The sequence below is a fragment of the Calypte anna genome, chromosome 20 (assembly GCF_003957555.1).
Source record: "Calypte anna isolate BGI_N300 chromosome 20, bCalAnn1_v1.p, whole genome shotgun sequence".
NCBI classification, from domain to species: Eukaryota; Metazoa; Chordata; class Aves; order Apodiformes; family Trochilidae; genus Calypte; species Calypte anna.
This window is the reverse complement of record NC_044265.1, coordinates 14,995,427-15,013,362: the sequence shown is the minus strand read 5'-3', so window position 1 is coordinate 15,013,362 and position 17,936 is coordinate 14,995,427. Positions and strand designations below refer to the sequence as shown.

The window sequence follows — 17,936 nt, the reverse complement described above, 5'->3', positions numbered from 1 at the left end:
CCCTCGTTTCCGGCCCCGCGCGCACAGACCAGTTCTAGTGGGAGGGAGGCACTTTAGTGGTGGGGAGACGGGAGGGGCGGGGAGGGGCGGGGAGGGGCAAGGACATTGGAAAGAGCGGAGATTCCCGCTAGAGCAGCTGGTGCAGGTCCTCGAAGTTGAGCAAGTTGTTGGCCGTCTCGGACCAGGCTGCGTGAGTCGCCCCGTCCATCTCGGGGGCCAAGCTGTTGGTGCTGTCCAGAGCATGGTTCGTGCCCCCGATGACTTCTTGGCATTCAGGGCACTTGCTCCTCTCCATCGCCCCGCCACACTCCCCGATCACATAGATGTGCCCATTTCTGCACTTGAACCAGTGGCCGCGGGGACAGCCAACAGCGCTGACGATCTGCACCCGCTCAGCCTCGGAAATGCCCAGTCCCGACACGGGCAGGGCAGCACTGAGCCTCTCCAGGGCAGCCACCACTGCAGCCTCCTCCTTCTCCGTCAATTTCTGGGTCCTATCCAGGACCTGACGTGTGCTGGCAATCTCTGCTGCAAGCGCTGGTGTAATCATTGTACCTACGCCTTTGCACATCGCCAAGAGGCTCACCAGATAGGTCAGTCTCTGCAGCTCGGACTGCAGGTCAGATAGTTCCTGTCCTGTAAAGCTGAGGCGTGGCTTATCCAGCCACTCCTGGACTTCATGCAGCCGTGTTCTCAGCCCTCCCCTTTCACTCGGGTCAATCTTGTTCATAGAATTGGTTAGGTCTGCTACACGTTCATAGAAATTAAGCTGGTTCTGAATTAGTCCAATACTCGTTGTGGAGAGAGCAGAAGTTTTTAGTTTGTTCTTTAGCATGAGGTACTCCAGGGGTAGATTCCTCTGCAAAACAGCATTCCCTGTCAGTGCAGCTTGAAGTCTTTGTCTGCTAGACTCAATTTCCTGTGCTGGGCCTTGGATTTTCTCTTTTACCTTTTCTATCTCATCTAGCCGCCTTTTCACAATGGTGCCATATCTCAAATTCTTTCTGATAGGTGTCTGACAGATAGGGCATACCTTCAGCTTGATGATATCACCATCATCATCCATATAATGGTCAAGACCTTGGGATTCAAAGATATGTCCACAGTCTTCAAGCTGTACAAATCGAGCGCCTGGGTCTTCCTCATAGCCAAAGAAGATCTGTGTGAGTTCCTCACGGTCACAAATGAGGCACTTCTTTGGGCAGGGCTCTCCACAAAATCCAATGCATGGATGCCCACAGCGCAGCATCTTAGCGCATGGCACATTGCAGCGAGGCCTGTTACATGGTTCAGAGCAAAGATTGGTACACTGGTAGTGCTGGCACTGCCACTCGCATGGCTCGGCACATGGAAAACATCTCTCTCCACATTTCTTTTTACATCTACTGTGGATACAGTGATTCTGACATTCCAGCTGACAGGGAGGACATTCTGTAACACAGGGCTGCTGACACTTGTGGGAGCAGACCAAGAAGCGTTTGCATGGGCTGTTACATGGCTTGTGAAATCTTCCTTCAAAGCAGGTATGACAGGAGCCTGAGCATACATGGCCACACTCCAGTGTGACAGAACATTTAGTCTTACATTCCACTGGCTTCCCAAGTTTCATCTCCTCAGTGATCCAGCATTTAACTTTTTGGTTGTGGCCACATTTCAGTGTGACCGTGACCAGTTCAGGACACCACTTAGTGCATTCCTGCCCACAGAAGTTGTTGCATGTGTGCCCACAGTTCAATTTTTTCTGGCAAGGTTCTTGGCAAAGAAACTCACTGTCTGGAGTAGAGCATGGCACCATGTGCAGGTGACCACACTTAGAAATTGTTTTCTCTACTATGACCATGCATGGTCCACAGGGCTCAAAACATGACCGTGGACAGCGGTGCCCATCTGCACAAAGCACCTTTTGACAAGGCTTCAGGCACTGATACTCTTTGTGCTCTGTGTCATATGGGTGACATGCCCTCATGCAGACATGTCCACAACTCAGCCTAAATTCACAGGGACGACTGCAGCCTCCTTCTGGAACCTTGCTGAAATCTGCTGCTGTAGATACCAGTGTTCTGGTTTCAGGGTGGTTTTGACAGCAAAGCGGCAATGAGCAGCCAATGTGACCTTTCTTCCGAAGAGTGTGAATGATCTTGCTCCAGAGAGGAACCTTGCCCAGCATTCTCATATTTCCAATGCAATACAGCCCTTTCTTAGCTCTGGATAATGCAACACATATCCGATTAGGGATCTGTAAGAACCCAATTCTCTCCTCTTTGTTGCTCCGCACAAGTGACAGCAGAATAATATCATTTTCCTCCCCCTGGTACTTATCTACTACATGAACCTTCACACCTGCAAAGGTCTTGGCTGGCATCAGCTCACGCAGACAGAAAAGCTGTCCAGTGTAAGTAGTGAGAATGGTGATCTGAGAAGGTAGGTAATCCTGACACAAGAGGTATTTGCACAGTTCCACCACAAACTGGGCCTCATGAGAGTTCTGGTGGCTCTTCCCTTCCTGAATCTCTTGCTCTGGAAAATCATGTTCCACAAAGAAGAGGTTAGCTACGACCCCCTGAAACAAGAGAAAGAAATGTCAGAAACAGTATTCTTGTCTAATTCTCTATCACACATTTCATTGATTCAGGTATAAATTTCAATACCTGAACTTGATCTAAGAATTTTAATTCCTTGAACACAATATATTTTGCAGAAAGTCACTTAAGCCAGCAATAGAGGACAAAAGCAATTGCTTGGATTGCTGAAAACTCACTTTTATGTTCTCATACTTCAGGACAGAAGGATGGTTCTCCAGGTCCTGATAAATATGAGGACTGAGAAGCTGGGCAATTTCAGGACGCATACGGTGCTGAAACACAAAGGAGCTTTATCACACTTGAGGAAGAAGCACCATGTTTCCATGTCAATATTAAGTTATTCCACTGCTACAGACTGTAGTTAAATGTGAGCTAAGGATGACTTTACAGCAAGTCGAAAGAGAGCACCTCTCAATCCCCACCCTCCCCCACCCCATTTCTGCCACCACCCACACTTACAGAGGTAGTAGGAGGAGAGTATTTTCAATAAAATTATCTGGCAAGGCTGCTGTAATTAGAATGCTGGTTTCAGTGCAAATCTAAAAACAGCATTCTAGATAACAAAATCCAGCACCTCATCCTAACCCCTCAATACAGGTCTGCTGGAAGTAGAATTAACTTCTCCAGGTACCAATTAGATGATTAATAGCAATTTAGCAGGAAGCAGCATGAGAAGACTTGTGCTGTCAGTGTCCAGAGTTCTGGAAGTTTCAGATGCCACAACAAGATATTTTCATTGCACTAAAACATGTGGGAACCACAGTGTTGTGGATGACACCACTAAACAATTGGAAATATACTGGAACAGCGTGGCAGTTTGACAGCTCTTGTCATTCTTTTGAGGAATTAAATAGCACATTCTTTTCTTGTAGGCTGCTCTGAGAATAGAAATATAAACCTAATTGTATCGCAAACTTAAAACCACTCAAATGCAATGGAGTTTTTGATAGCTCTTCCTTACCTGGTATGTCAGACGGACAAAGGGGAAATTGACTTTCACCAGCCGTTCAAAAAGAGACACTTCCAGATTGAAGTTCTTGGCCAGGTCATATACATTTGCACTAGGACACAACTGAAAAAGAAGGGATGAAAAAGAAGTCTGTGTTTTAGCACTTTTCCTACGTACTAGTAAGATACCTCTCTCATCCCTTTTTCTGTCACTGGTCCCCCATAGAAAGGCCATCAACTTGACTGTTGCAGGAATGCTAAGCATCAAAGTTAGAAACAGTCACAACTGATACAAGCACATGTAAAATCATATCAGTTAAACCAAAATATAAATCCCACGGGAGCTCTTCTCCAAAACTGCATGGGACAGGACCTGTGGAAGCTAGGGAGCAGTAAGTCTTGTCAAGCTTTCACATATGGTGTTTGGATAAGAGATTCTACTTAATTTGCACAACAGCTAGAGGCATTAGTCATGGATGTTACCTGCTGGTGATCTCCAATGAGGATGAGGTGCTGGCAAGCTTTACTCAGAGTAGTAATGACGTGAGCCTCAAGTACCTCTGCTGCCTCCTCTACAATGACAATTCGTGGCTCTACTTTTTGCAAGATGTGACGGTATTTGGCAGCACCTGAGCACAGAGACATGGTAAAGCTTAGCTGAATATCCTTGCAAGCAAGCAGTATGACAGGAGTTTTCAGGGAGAGAAGTAGGCTGTGTCCTAGAAAAGACTGGAGCTCTTCCTAAAATTCCCCATTTCAAGACTCAGCTTTTTGAACTTTAAAACAGCTCCATGGTTTCCATATGAAGAGTTATTAGGGAAGGTAGGTGGGGATTAGAGTCTTATACCTTGGTCCTTTTCAGACATAAGATAGCTACTCAATACATGCTACACATAAACACAAAATTCCCCTTCTCCAAAGGGTTCAATTGACTTGACACTGTTACCAGCCGAAGGTGATGTGGGAATAGCAGTGCAGATATTACCTGTGCTTTACTCAGGCACAAGAAGCAGAGCATTTCTATAAGGAGAACACTGCCTGAAGTGGAGGGACTGCAAGAACTCACAGAAACTGCTCATGCAGTTAATTGACAATTCACACAGCAGCCACATTTGCAAAGGCAGTCAGAGATTAAGGAGGCTACAGACTAATACAGAGCCTGACCAAGGCTTGTCAGGCAGCACATGATATTAATATTTTGGCAAAACGGCCCTTTAACCATTACTGGATGCAGTGAAATACTGGTTTGCTTCCCAACAGCTGTGCACCTGTAGTTGTCATCCCCACAACTTGGGCCTCCTTAAGAATGCAGAGATCTTCTTGCAGCCTCAGTTCTGTCAGCCTTTCTGCTGCTGCCTGATACTGCTGCTCATGCTGCAGAATCCTCTGTCGAATCGACCCCTGATAGGTCTGCAGCCAAAGCCTGAGAAGAAAGTGCCATTATCACACACAACAAAGGAAACAGTATAATGACACAGAAGTTCTGAGCTGATTCTTAGAAGAAAGAGAAAGAGGAAGTTCAAAAATTCCTCTGTGTCATTTGGGCAAGAGATTACTAGCATCTGTGCTTAGTCCCAAACACACACAGTAGAGGTGACAGAACTACCTGTGCAATACAAGGAAGATAAGAACAAGCATGTTCACATAGGACCTGACAAGATATGGAAAGAAACACAGTGGCTTGAAAGAAAGAGTTTGGAAAGTGGGAGAGTTCTAGGAAAGATTTGCCTGACAGACTCTGCAAAATAGCTTTGTCACCTATAAAGCCTCCAGCGTGAGCTCAGATCTAGTTGCCACAGATCCTGAATAGCCCTGGCCTCCAGCTCTGTCATTGTACTCAGTTTACGGAGCTCAAACTTCACTTTCTGTTTCATTTTCTTCCTCTGAGCAGCAGTTGTCTGGAAAAAAAAGCTCCCCAGTAAGCAGTTATGGTACAAAGATTCTCTTTTATCCACATGCTCCTGTTACTCAATACAGCCAAGCAGAGCCAGAGCATGCTAGTGCACGCAGTTACCTCCCACTGTGCAGTCTTCTGTTGTGGCTGGGCTGTTTCTTCTTCCTGGCCCTCCAGCTTCATAGCCAACAGAACACTGGCTAGTTCCTGAACAGCTCTGTGGTCTTCCTCTTTCCTTCCCTGAGGCTTTACTGCTTCTTCGTGCTCAATCACTCTGTCAGCTTGAATCAGGTCAGCCTCCTCTGGGATCTCCAAAAGCTCTTCTGCTTTACCTTCACACTCCTCCTCTCTCTCCTGAGGACTGCCTGTGAGAGTCACCATGCGGTAAGCTACAGACACTCTAGAGGAATCATACTGCAGCAGTCAAATCACTATATGGAAATTTAGGCTAGTCTTCTTTCCACTACTTTAGGGTATCATGTATCTTTCAGTGGTAAGTAGCAGTGTCTCTGGCACATATGCACTACGTAGACACACACCTGTAGAGGATGGTGTGTGTCTGTCTGGTTTGTTTTGTTTTTACCTGGATTCTCAGCTCCTATATTCTGTGCAGCATTCCGAGTGAAGAGAGTTACACCAAGGCCCAGCCACTCCAGAATCTTTGAGTGTTGTGTACCACTGTAGCAGAACTCCTCATAATCCTAATACAATGAAAATCAAATCAGCAAGGCCTATGTCACTTCAGAGCCTTAGGGTGATGCTAAAGCAACACCCTGCAGCAGCGGGAAACTAGGACAAGTCTTCTGAGAGACCTCTAAAGCTAGAAAGCCTGAACAGTCTCACAGCTTCAGAAAGAGCATCCCTCCTCTCCTTTAGTTTAAGAGGGTATCATTAGGGCATTTGTATTTTTATGCTCATAAAGATCACCTAGAATTTCAACAGTTTAAATGAGAAATATTCAAAGCCCCTGCCTGCCCCACCCAGTTTAGACTCCTGTCGCTTGGCACAGCATGCTACTCACTCCATCACCTCCCTAGTAGCCAAGTGATGCCAAAAAAAAGTGTGCTTGGGGAACCTCATATATATTAGCAGAAAGGGTAGTAAGCATACATTGGGACTGCTGGACTCAGAAGAAAGGGATGTCTCTTACCAGTCCATTCATGAGGCTGTCCCAGTGCTGGGGGGCAATACATGCTTTCAAGTGGCACTCACGCAGAACTCCAGATGTTGTGCACTCTAAGCGCTTTGCTCCTTCATAGAGCTCCTGTTCGGCCTGTTTCATCTCACTAGTTATCTATTCATAACAAAGACAAAGGAGGCATCATCATACTTGGAGAAACAAAGTTGAGAAAAAGCAAGGTGAAAAACTTATAAAGGGAACAAGGAAAGAAGAATTAAGAGGCTGACTTCAGTGTAAGACAAGGTGAAAGAATAGGTGTGAAGGAAGTTTAGTTAGCCCCTCCAATGTAGCCACAACTCAGCCCCATAATCTCAGCTGAAGCCTGCACATACATTCACATAGGCTCTGCGGAGATGCATTGGCAAGTTGTATCGGAAGTTACAGTTCTTCCTTAGCTCACTCAGGGTGAATTGCTTCAGGACCTCACTGCTACTTCTGCCCCCAACACGCACCATCCCATGTTTTTGGAATGTGTAGATTCCTGGTAATGAAAGATAAATATTAGTACTAAAAATAAAAACTCTCTTTTTTGTAGCAGTACAATGGGTGGGAGGAACACCCTTTGCCTGCAAATGCTAAGCTGGATTGGTCTGCGTGAGAATTTTCTCCTGAGTGTCAATGGGGCTAGAGTCACTAGAAAAACCCAAAAGGGCAGGTCATCATGCCAGAAGATGGGAAGAGTTATAATATAATTTATACCTGACCCTTCATCACACTTGCCAGGTAGCCAGGTAACTCTTACCTTCTAAGAACTGATCCAGTGCACGGTTAGTGTAGCAGACTATGAGGATAGGAGATTTCTGGCCTGTGTTTTGCCACACATCCTTATTAGTCAAGAGAGCTTGAACAATCTTCAAACCCACATAGGTCTTCCCTGTAAAACAAGCTCAGAGTCAGAAAAGGGTAAGGAGTGCCTTGAAACACAGTAATCATCAAAACAAGGTACAATATTTTCCTGTGAGCTGCAAATCTGTTCTATGCCAAGACAGCCCACCCAAGAGGTACATGTTTACAAGATGTAAATGACACTGTCTTTCTGGCCTGTAGATGAGCAAGGCCATATTCTGCAAGCATGTTGCCTTTTGGTTAATACACTGGACCTGACCTAGGGTTTCCTCTGCCACTGCATCCTCCAGCCCACTCTGACACTGGCTTCATACCTGACCTGCACATGAAACATCCACATACTAGTGGAATACAAGCAGTGGCGCTTGTTGAGTTCAGGTACCATAATAACAGTTAGTTTTGTGGTTCTTTATGGAGATAGAGGATCACGGCTGAACACTCCCAATGTTCCAACATGCTAGGAAGACAAATAGGAATTATGGTATCAAAGATGGCTGAAATTTTTTTCTCCCCAAACATAAGCAAAGCCAAAAGTGCTGTTGGTGTCTATTTGCAATGTGTAAGATCAGATAAAGATATTTTAAACTTCTGCACAGCTCATGCTAACTGGGCTACTCAAGCATAAATTAGGCACAGGACTAAAGCTCTGGAACAGTACAGCTTGCTTTCTCTGAAGTTAGTGTCCCTGAATGGTGGAATCAAAGAGAACCCCTGAAATGACAGAGACTTAAAGCAAATGTTTCTCACCAGTGCCAGGAGGTCCTTGAATAACAGCAAGCTCCTTGGTGAGTGCAAGGCTCAGTGCCTGCATTTGAGACTCATCTAATCTCAAGGTTTCCATTGAAGGCCACTGTTTGGGATCTAGAACATGGACACTTCGCCTCCTCAAACCACCAGGGTGAGTATTTTCATCAAACAGGGGATTTTCCATCAAGGGTGCAAAGTCGTATGCAGTATCCACTGTAAGATATGTTGGATTCTTCACCTGCGTATCACATTCCACAATGTACTTCTGGAATGGCATATCTTCTTCCTGGATTTCCTGTAACCCTTCTAACACATGCCGATATGCCTCAAAGTAGGCAGCTGTCTCTACCATGAGGAAGGAGTCTGAGGGTTGAACCCCTGCCAGCAGTGCCTGGCTCTGTGCAGTAAAACATAGCTGCACAATTCCATTGGCAAGATCCGCATTATCACGATTAGAAACAGTGGCAAAAAGGCATGTTTCAAAATGGTCTTTGGACATGCAGATCAGAGATCCATATAGCAGCCGTTTGGAATTCTGCCATCGTACAAACTTCAATGGTTTTATGTCAAACTGGACCTTGTAAACAATACCAGTTGGGGAACAGAGAGGGGTAATAATCCGTGTGTCAAAGTAGATCTTGATATCATTAAATTTTTTCTTTCTTAGTCCTTTGTCTTCAAAGCTCTGCAAAAGCTCGAAGATACCTTCCCTCAAAGGCCGTATAAAATCTTCTCTCAAAAGCCGAAAATGGGTGTCAAGATAAATGCTGGTGCTCTCATATCTTCCAGAAACAATATTGGGACGTAGAAAGGGTTTCTCGTCATGGTGTAACTCATTATATGTCGGATAAATGGTCATTGTACGATAGGTTTCTTCTTGACTATCAGTCCAAGGCTGCATAAGAGTACAGTTATCAGCTCTCAGTGTGCCTTCACGTTTCTTCTCCTGCAGATGTTGCACAAGCATCTGGACTTTATTTAGATTCTTCTCTGTTTCTTCTGTGATCTCCACACCAGAGGCTCTCAGGGCATTTAGAGATGTTGGCAGGACTGTCAAGAGCATGGAGATTTTTTGCACAGAGCTGGCTGGGAAAACACTGATGAGGTCCTGAAGAAGTAAAACAATGTTGTGAATATGCACGGGGTACTTCTGGCGTACAGCAGGGACTGCTTCCGTTATCATGTCAGACACATACTGTGGCAAACAGATCTTGAGAAAGTTGGACTCCCTCACCAGTCCAAGAAGCTGCTGGACACTCTGTCTATCCATTCGGGAGCTGCATGCTTTTTGAAGCACTTGGCAAACGAGCTGAAGCAAATTGGGTTTCATAGCTGTTTGGGAAAGAAGTTCCTTCAAACCCAAACTGGAAGCAAGTGTGATGACAACTTCTGAAGGGTCTTTCTGAAGGAGACTTTCTAGGAATTTATAGCCAATCCTTTTGACTTGCTGAGGCTGCTCACTTAGGTTGGCACCACCTGGAGTGGGGTTCTGGTAGAAATGAGGATTCTCCCCTGATTGCATCCTTCTTACCCTACCTTCATTTTCTTGCCCATTTCTTGGTTCCCTAGCTCCTTCCCAGGCTTGTCCACCCTGATACATCCTTCCTCTACTCTCATTTTCTTGCACATTCCAGGATCCTCTGGCCCTCTTCTGTGCTGTTCCGCTTTGATACCTCCTTCCTTTATTCTCATTTTCTTGCTCATTCCAGGGTCCTCTGGCCCTCTCATGTGCTTGTCCACCCTGATGCCTCATTCTCCTTCCCTCATTTTTCTGTTCATTCCAGTGTCCTGTAGCTCTACTGTTGGCCTGTAGACCTTGGTTTCTTGGTTTACTCTTGATTGATTGAGGAACTCTCCAAGCACCACCACCAAATCTCTCCTCTCTTTGCCCCAGTAGAAGAGTGTAATTACTGGCTTGAGGGCTTTCCTCTAACTGAACCGCCTGGCCTGACACATTATTTGTTCTGTTTCTGCCTTTTTGTATAAAGCAAACATCCCAATGATCTGCATGCCCTTAAAGAAAAAACAAACAAACAAGGCACTCCTTGATTATAAATCAACTATAATTAGCTGTCTTTCAACACAAATACATGAGCATTTGGGCCTGATAGCCAGCAATTTTTAGACATTTGGCATCAAGTTGGAAAACTACCATTATATGTCCTCCCAGACTTTCAAATCACTGTTTCCTTTGCATTTTTTTCTAAATACTAGATAAAACACCATGCTTAGCATTCTCTTAACTATGAAGACACTAAAAACTAAACCCTTTTTCACAGAACTGAAAGCAAAGATAAAAAAGGCTAGACATGAAGTCTACTGCACAGGACAGGATTTCCCCAGGAGTTAGCTGTCATTGAAATAATGATAAAGGCAGCAGCAGCTTATACTATATATAAATATATAGTACTTATAGTACCTATATATAGCAGTTAAAAGTACAGATCTGGACAAAGTCCAGTCTCCCAGAGTAGCAGGAGGTACAGACCATATAGCCTTTATCACGTTCTCAACAGAATCCTTAGGGAAGCACAGAATACTAGCAGCAACAGTTAGCAAAAAGACTGCTGCTGTGCATCATCACCTCGTGGCCCCAACCAGACTCCGCGGGTCTATAAAGAAATGCTGGAAATTAGGCTTGAGAGGAAATTTCACTATACACGGTCAGGAGAGGAGTGGATCCCCCCGTACCAACACCACCCCCAACGCTTTCCGCTGCCTCCTGCCCTGCGTTCTCCGGCCCACTTCACCTCTCTCTCCGTCTCGGGGACCCTCCATCGCTCGGCCCAGGGGCTCCTCTGGGACGCCGCAGTTCCCCGGGGCGACGTCAGCTTTAGCGCTTGGGTCTGCACCGCTCCTGCACCCAAGCACAGGCACCAGACTATTCGACGCTACGGCCCTGCCCTCCCCACCCCCCAGCCACGAAAGTTTCACTTTCCAGTTCCCCGCAAGGCCCGCCCCCCGCCCAGCCCCGACAATGGCCCCGCCGCTCCCCGAGCCCGCCCCATGCCCGCCCCCAGCCTCAGACCAGTCGGCCCCCACCCGACACCCCTCCCGGCCCCGCCCTCCCCTGCCTTCCCCGGCGGGCGGCGCCCCCGCGTTGCCAAGGTACCGTTCGTCAGTGGCGGTCCCGATACGGAGCCCTTGCTCCTGTCTCCGATACCAGCAGCGTCCCGGGAGCAGAGCCGCCAGCTGCTGCCGAGCAACTCGGGCGCCGGTTTCGGTTTCCTTTCGGCCCGGAGGGGCACAAGCCTCGCCGCCCCAAGACACAGGGACGGCTCCGCGCCTGCGCGGCCGCCGGGTCAGGTGGTGCCGCGCGGTTCCGGTGCGGCGGGCGGCATGCTTCAGCGCCTGGGGCTGGTGGGCACTATCGCGGAAGGGGACGCGGGACCCGAGGACCCCGAGTCAGGGGACTCCGAGGATGAGGAGGTGAGGCTGTGCAGGATCCACTTGCTTCGGTCGGTCGGGGGTGTCCGGCCATCCCGCGGTCTTTGCTCACTGGTGTTACCGTAGGAGCTGCGCCGGGCTCCGGGCCCCGGACGGCGGGGACCTGCAGGAGGAGACTTCAGCGCCTCCTTCGTTTTCGGCGAGGCGGAGGCCGGCGGGGAAGGCGCTTGGGCGGCAGCGCTGCGCCAGCTCCGCGGCAAGGTGAGGGCTGGGGCGGGCCGGGGCTGCAGCGCGGAAGCCGCAGTGCCCCTCGCTCCCCCGGTCTCTTCTTACAGCTCCGCTTTTGTGATTTCCTGCCTAGAGAGCAGCCACGACACTGGATGAGAAGATTGAGAAAGTGAGGCTGAAAAGGAAGATCCAGGTATGGACCTTTTCTCTCATTGCTAAAAAGCCTGGTGTGGGTTTGGTCTTCTGCTGCGTTTCCGTTGGAGACGTGGACTCTGGGGGCATGCAGACGGGCAGGGACCAAAATGCAGCTCATCACCTCGGCTGGGGTTGCAGTCACACCTGGTGTCGCTGAACCGATGAGAATGCACCATTGTTAATGCTTAAGGTTATATAAAACCATGGCTCTGTAAATAAAACCAGAATTATCATAAAAACAAGAAAAAGCTTACAAAGGATTTTACCCTTTTTTAATGTTTTTTTTTTCTAGGAAAGAGAAGCTAAACAAGCAAAAATAAGAGATGAAGATGCAGAGACTGAGGCTAATCAGACTAAAAAGATGGAGTGTGAGGATTTCAGTAGGGATGAAGATGATGTGGAGTCTCAATATTCATTGGATGATGAAACTATCTTCAAAAAAGCAGGTATTAGCAGTACATAGACAGTCAGAAGCCAGAATCTGACCAGTTAGAAGCACACTGAAGAAAAGTTTGTAGTGAAGCTTTGCTGGGAGTGGTCAGGAACCTCTTACTTTTTGTTGTCTTATGTCTGTGACATTCCTTCCAATTTTGGTCAAGCTTATTTTGAGTGGTAGCCATAGTCCCTTAATTGAACTTGTCCCCAAGAAAGGATATTTGCTTGGCATTTTACTCCTTTGCGTGCCTGTACTTGTTTCTGGGGCATTGCCCTCAAGCTTGTCAGAGCAAAGAGTATGAGATGAAGGTAGTTACCATATGTAGTTATGCATTGTTTGCTTATGCTTGCTAATTCCTGTCATATTTCTCTTTCTCTGCAGATACAGTCAAAGTGAAGGAACGGAGGAGATCAAAAAAGGGAAAAATGGTATGTGTTGGACAGAATAATACCAGGTTGTTCTCCAGTATTTTCTTCTGGAAAAAATTGACTTTGGTTACCAAACTTCAGCTCAGAAAGCAGCCCAGAGCTCTCTGAAAACATGTTGTGTTGCTACCTGTATTGTTCCTGTTATGTTGTTACTGTTTCTAGGAAGCAGAGGGCTTTTTCGAAGATGCTTCTCAATATGATGATAACTTGTCATTCCAGGACATGAATCTTTCACGACCTTTGCTAAAGGTATTTATCTAGTTGTTTTTACGTATTTTACTTCAAAGAATGATATACAGCCTCCCCTCTGCCAACCAGAACTGTGAAATTCTTTCTCTCCTTAAAGCTTCTCTAAAAATAAAATTGTGTGGGAGCTAGTCTGATTGTCATTTAGGACCTGTTATTCCCATTGTTTGGATATGTGTTTCATTTTGTGCCCATTGCCTCTGGCCCTGTCACTGGGCACCACTGGGTACTTCATCATCTTTTTACCTTCCCTTTGGGTATTTATATACATGATATGATCCTCTGAGTCTCCTCCACACTGAACAGTCCCAGCTCTATCAGCCTTTCCTCACATGTGAGGTGCTCCAGTCCCATCATCTATGTGGCCCTTTGCTGAACTCTCCATTGTGCCCATGTCTGTCATGCTTGATGAACCTAGCACTGGGCAAAGTGCTCCAGGTATGGCCATACCAGAGACAGAGTTTAATGGCTTAATCTCCTTTCTAGGCAATCACAGCTCTTGGCTTCAAGCAACCAACCCCAATTCAGAAGGCTTGTATCCCTGTGGCCCTTCTAGGGAAGGATATTTGTGCCTGTGCTGCCACTGGGACAGGTAGGGGGTTGAGCAAAATTCAGAAAACATATATAAATAGCTATTCACAATACTTGGTAATTCTTAATTTCGTTCTGTAGGTAAAACGGCTGCCTTCATCTTGCCTGTCCTTGAGCGCCTGATTTACAAACCTCGTCAGGCTCCGATAACACGGGTATTGGTTCTAGTGCCAACACGAGAGCTGGGTATTCAGGTTCACTCTGTCACAAAACAGCTGGCACAGTTCAGCAGTGTGACCACTTGCCTTGCTGTAGGTGAGTATTTAAAGTTGCTGATGTGAACTGTACAGCTTGCTATAAATTTCTGTACAGAGTTGGGAATTTTGTGTTCCTGATCTGGAAGGCTGCATGGTTATTGCAGCCATACTTCCAGTAGGTGTGCTGTAGTGTGAAATCCCACTTTCCAATTCTGTGCTGTACTTCCAGTTTGTTGGTTTCTGAGAAAGAAAAGGTGAGGCCACCTCTAGTTGTGATTATGGTGTTAAACCAAGTTGTTTCCCATCTGTCAGGCAATTTGCATCACTGTGTTCTGCTGCAGCCTGTAAAGGGAGTCAGCAGTCTGTGTCTGTTCTCTTTTCAGGTGGACTAGATGTGAAGACTCAGGAAGCAGCTCTGCGTGCTGGGCCAGACATTCTTATCGCCACTCCTGGGCGACTGATTGATCATCTTCACAACTGTCCTTCTTTCCACCTGAGCAGTGTTGAGGTTTTAATTTTGGATGAAGCAGACAGGTAGGCTAAGCAGGAAAAAATGAGAAGGTAGTTTTCTGCTTTTCCCAGGCTTTGTTGTCCTGGCTTAAGTAATGTTTCTTAGCTATAACCAGATGAAGCTGCCTTACCTTGCTGTTTTTCTCCCATGTAGGATGCTGGATGAATACTTTGAGGAACAGATGAAGGAAATAATCAGGTTGTGCTCCAGCCACCGTCAGACAATGCTTTTCTCTGCCACAATGACAGAGGAGGTACAACAGGCTGCTGAGAAGCATATTGAGACAGGCAGTTGAATACAAATTTGTCTAGCCTTTTCCCAGAGATTATGTAAACTTCATTTCTTTACCTGTTTTCATAGGTGAAAGATCTGGCTTCTGTTTCCCTGAAAAATCCCACACGAATTTTTGTGAACAGCAACACAGATGTTGCCCCTTTCCTGCGGCAGGAATTTGTCCGAATCAGACCCAGCCGAGAGGGGGACCGTGAGGCCATTGTATCTGGTTAGTGACAAGCAAAGAAGAGCTGGAATTGGTTAGTGGCTATGAAGCAGGCTTCTGAGAGGACTTTCTTTCAGCTCTACTGACCCGAACCTTCCCAGATCATGTGATGCTTTTCACCCAGACCAAGAAGCAAGCTCACCGTATGCACATCCTACTTGGGCTGATGGGTCTACGGGTTGGGGAGCTTCATGGGAATCTCTCTCAGGCACAGCGGCTGGAGGCACTCAGGTATGATCAGGCTTATTTGGCAGTCATAGGCAAAAAAGAAGTTAAAACTTGAAGTTTTAGGGCAGAAGTGGATTACTGTATTCATTGCTAATGCATTTGCTGTCTCTGCTCAGGCGCTTTAAGGATGAGCAGATTGATATCCTGGTAGCTACAGATGTGGCTGCACGTGGACTTGATATTGAAGGTGTTAAAACAGTGAGTATTTGCAGTATGGAGCTTTTTAATGAGTCCCTTAATGTTGTTTCCCTGTTAAGATAGTTTCTGTTGTAGGTAATCAATTTTACTATGCCCAACACTGCCAAACACTATGTTCATCGAGTCGGTCGGACAGCAAGAGCAGGCAGGGCTGGTCGTTCAGTTTCACTTGTGGGTGAGGAAGAGCGTAAGATGCTAAAGGATATTGTGAAGACAGCCAAAACACCAGTGAAAGCCAGAATTCTGCCTCAAGGTATGAACTGAGGTAAAAAGCAGAAGAACAGTATGCAAGGAATAGAATGTTACAGAGGGATACCAAAAGGAGTGTTGAAAAACAAGATGGACCTTACATGAGCTGCTTCTCATGATCACAGTGTATTGTTTTCAGATGTCATACTAAAATTTCGAGAGAAAATTGAGAATCTAGAGAAAGATGTGTATACAGTTCTGTGCTTGGAGCGTGAAGAACGTGAGATGCAGCAGTCAGAGGCCCAGGTAAGTGGTTTATTTAAGGAATGTTTGGGTTTTTTTATCTTAAGTCTTTTTTTAGGATCTAGAGTAGATGTAATCCATAAGGACTTAACCTGCTTATTTCAGAAAGCTAAGAGATTGATATTTTTTAGCCACCAAAAGTTCACTTCTGGCTTGAATTGTTACAGATCAATAAGGCAAAAAAACAGCTGGAAACAGGAAGACAAGAGACTGGGGATGAGGGTTTGGAGCGGAGCTGGTTCCAGACCCGTGAGGAAAGGAAGAAAGAGAAACGTGAGTCATGACACTGCTACTGTGTTGGACTCCATAGCTGCAGCTGGACTCTGATCTGTACTTTGAGTTTTCTTTTCTCCTGTGTTTTTGTTCATCTCTCCAGTGGCTAAAGCTCTGCAGGAATTTGACTTAGCATTACGAGGCAAGAAGAAAAGGAAGAAATTTATGCAGGACAGACAGAAAAAAGTCCAAATGACAGTAAGTACACTTAGAGACAAGTGGGACCCTGGGCAGACTATCCTAGTTTTCCCTTCACCAAACCTCACATCACTGTAAATTTTCAGCCCGAGGAGAGGTCACAGTTTGAAATCTTGAAATCTCAAATGTACGCTGAGCGGTTGGCAAAAAGGAATCGTCGAGCAAAGCGAGCCAGAGCCTTGCCAGAAGATGAACAAGCAGCAGTACCAGCAGGTGGAGTTTTACAGCTGACTTACATTATGGCACTTACTTTGTTAGAAATAGGTAAAACAAACAGATCTTTGAAGGAATTGCCACCAGTACTGGCCAGGGTGTGCATTGGCTTTTCCTAGTGGTTACTTGTCATTCTCAAGGCTCTAGAAAACCAAATGATTCTGTGACCTTCTCTTTGCAGCCAGTATTCTAATTATGGTCTCTGTTTCAGGCCCCAGACAGAAGAAAAAATTGTCTGTGTTTGACGAAGAGCTCACCAATACCAGCAGGAGGGCTCTGAAGCAGTACCGGGCTGGGTAATATCTTAGCAGTTGTGAATGCTGACTTTAGTAGGTGTGATTTTCTTTTTGCATATCTGGATGTTCTCAGGGATACTTTGATACTGGAGGTAAAAGTGGGCAGAACAGAGAAGTACCTGTGCTATTGATGTACTCTAGTGATTTTTATATTACCTCTCCTTTCTCTTAAAGCCCATCATTTGAAGACCAAAAACGCCTGGGTGTGGCTCAACATAGGAAAGGAGGAAACTTCAAGTCCAGGTATAGCTCCCTTTCCTTTCTTACTCAAGGTATATTTTCCCCACTCTTTTCTTCCTGCGATTGTTTAAATCCCCTTGCTAAAGGGTTTCTTGGTTCTGCAGTAGCTTACCCTCCTACTGCAGTTCTGATGCTTGGGGCAGGGGAGGGGCAATCAATGATACCACCTTTAACACCACACTCCTAGGCTTCCATTTGGGAAAGCACTGCCTAGAAAACGCTCAGTGCTGTTCTTTATAATCATTGAGAGTTGGATGGGGGGGAATGTAATTTCAAATTATCTTTCAGGTACAAAAGAAAGTAAGACCTGTCAGATATGCTCCTTATGGGGCCTTGATTTCTTTGTACTGCAACAAGACAACTTCAGCTAGTGAATTGCTTTTCTTCAAGTTCTACAAGAGCTTTAAGATGTTTGTCAATACCAAGTTCAAAGACTTTGTGTGAAAAATGCTCTGCACCCCAAGCAATAAAAGACTTTTTTTCCTAAAAAGCTTGCTCTTTTATAGGATAGCTAGAACTACTGAGAGCTGAGATATGTTACAACTTTCTATCAGACTTTTATTTTGTGTAGGTCAAATAGTCTTTAGGGAAAAAACTGGAGAACACTTACTGCTTTGTTCCTTTGTTCCTATGTATTTGTGATCTTCTTTTCAGCCACACTACTTACCTGATTTCTATGAGAAGCCTATTTCTAATATAGGGACAAATGTTTTCAGGCTACCTGTCACAAAAATGTCTTAGGGGAAATAACAGTCACAGGAATTAAAGTCATCTCTAAGAGGTTACTATCTGGAGAAACTATTAGCCCTTTCTAAGAGTGGGGGCAGATAGCTTTCTCTTAACTGGAAATAAAGTAACTGTAAGCTGAGACATGAAGGCAAGA

General features: G+C 45.8%; 2 protein-coding genes across 5 annotated transcripts; one reads left to right on the top strand and one right to left on the bottom strand.

The window, feature by feature from the left end:
* Window positions 1-18: 18 nt before the first annotated feature.
* Window positions 19-11,472, bottom strand: ZNFX1 (zinc finger NFX1-type containing 1). Of its 3 annotated transcripts, none has more exons than XM_030463385.1 (14): window positions 11,310-11,383; window positions 10,948-11,054; window positions 8,198-9,305; window positions 7,347-7,478; window positions 6,937-7,085; window positions 6,575-6,718; window positions 6,008-6,125; window positions 5,545-5,789; window positions 5,289-5,428; window positions 4,799-4,953; window positions 4,014-4,159; window positions 3,544-3,654; window positions 2,759-2,854; window positions 19-2,560 (listed from the first exon to the last, which is right to left on the bottom strand). In XM_030463385.1, the coding sequence occupies exons 3-14, from the start codon at window positions 9,258-9,260 to the stop codon at window positions 128-130; spliced, it is 4,932 nt and encodes a 1,643-aa protein (XP_030319245.1). In that variant the 5' UTR covers window positions 9,261-9,305; window positions 10,948-11,054; window positions 11,310-11,383; the 3' UTR covers window positions 19-127. The 3 variants fall into 3 exon arrangements, with proteins under 3 accessions (XP_030319245.1, XP_030319243.1, XP_030319244.1); XM_030463383.1 differs by having other exon boundaries at window positions 40-2,560; window positions 8,198-10,210; window positions 11,310-11,472; XM_030463384.1 differs by having other exon boundaries at window positions 113-2,560; window positions 8,198-10,201.
* Window positions 11,259-17,543, top strand: DDX27 (DEAD-box helicase 27). 2 transcript variants are annotated; one of them, XM_030463387.1, is made up of 21 exons: window positions 11,259-11,626; window positions 11,711-11,845; window positions 11,946-12,005; window positions 12,300-12,453; window positions 12,825-12,871; window positions 13,034-13,120; window positions 13,604-13,709; window positions 13,790-13,963; window positions 14,289-14,439; window positions 14,570-14,669; window positions 14,777-14,918; window positions 14,993-15,146; window positions 15,260-15,341; window positions 15,417-15,594; window positions 15,730-15,836; window positions 16,001-16,106; window positions 16,210-16,304; window positions 16,391-16,517; window positions 16,729-16,813; window positions 16,988-17,056; window positions 17,342-17,543. In XM_030463387.1, exons 1-21 carry the CDS (start codon window positions 11,537-11,539, stop codon window positions 17,355-17,357), a joined length of 2,265 nt encoding a protein of 754 aa, XP_030319247.1. In that variant the 5' UTR covers window positions 11,259-11,536; the 3' UTR covers window positions 17,358-17,543. The 2 variants fall into 2 exon arrangements, with proteins under 2 accessions (XP_030319247.1, XP_030319246.1); XM_030463386.1 differs by having other exon boundaries at window positions 11,476-11,626; window positions 16,988-17,057; window positions 17,337-17,543.
* Window positions 17,544-17,936: the final 393 nt, after the last annotated feature.

What these genes read in the sequence shown, in the direction of transcription:
- ZNFX1 (XM_030463383.1), bottom strand. Translation starts at nt 10,975, where the DNA reads ATGGAGGGTCCCCGAGACGGAGAGAGAG. An exon ending in TCCCCGAGACGGAGAGAGAG is followed by an intron (nt 10,211 to 10,947) that starts GTGAAGTGGGCC and finishes TTTTTCTTTAAG; the next exon opens with GGCATGCAGATCATTGGGAT. An exon ending in AGAAGACTGCACAGTGGGAG is followed by an intron (nt 5,429 to 5,544) that starts GTAACTGCGTGC and finishes TTTTTTTTCCAG; the next exon opens with ACAACTGCTGCTCAGAGGAA.
- DDX27 (XM_030463386.1), top strand. Translation starts at nt 11,537, where the DNA reads ATGCTTCAGCGCCTGGGGCTGGTGGGCACTATCGCGGAAGGGGACGCG. An exon ending in GACCACTTGCCTTGCTGTAG is followed by an intron (nt 13,964 to 14,288) that starts GTGAGTATTTAA and finishes TTCTCTTTTCAG; the next exon opens with GTGGACTAGATGTGAAGACT. An exon ending in CTGAAGCAGTACCGGGCTGG is followed by an intron (nt 16,814 to 16,987) that starts GTAATATCTTAG and finishes TTTCTCTTAAAG; the next exon opens with CCCATCATTTGAAGACCAAA.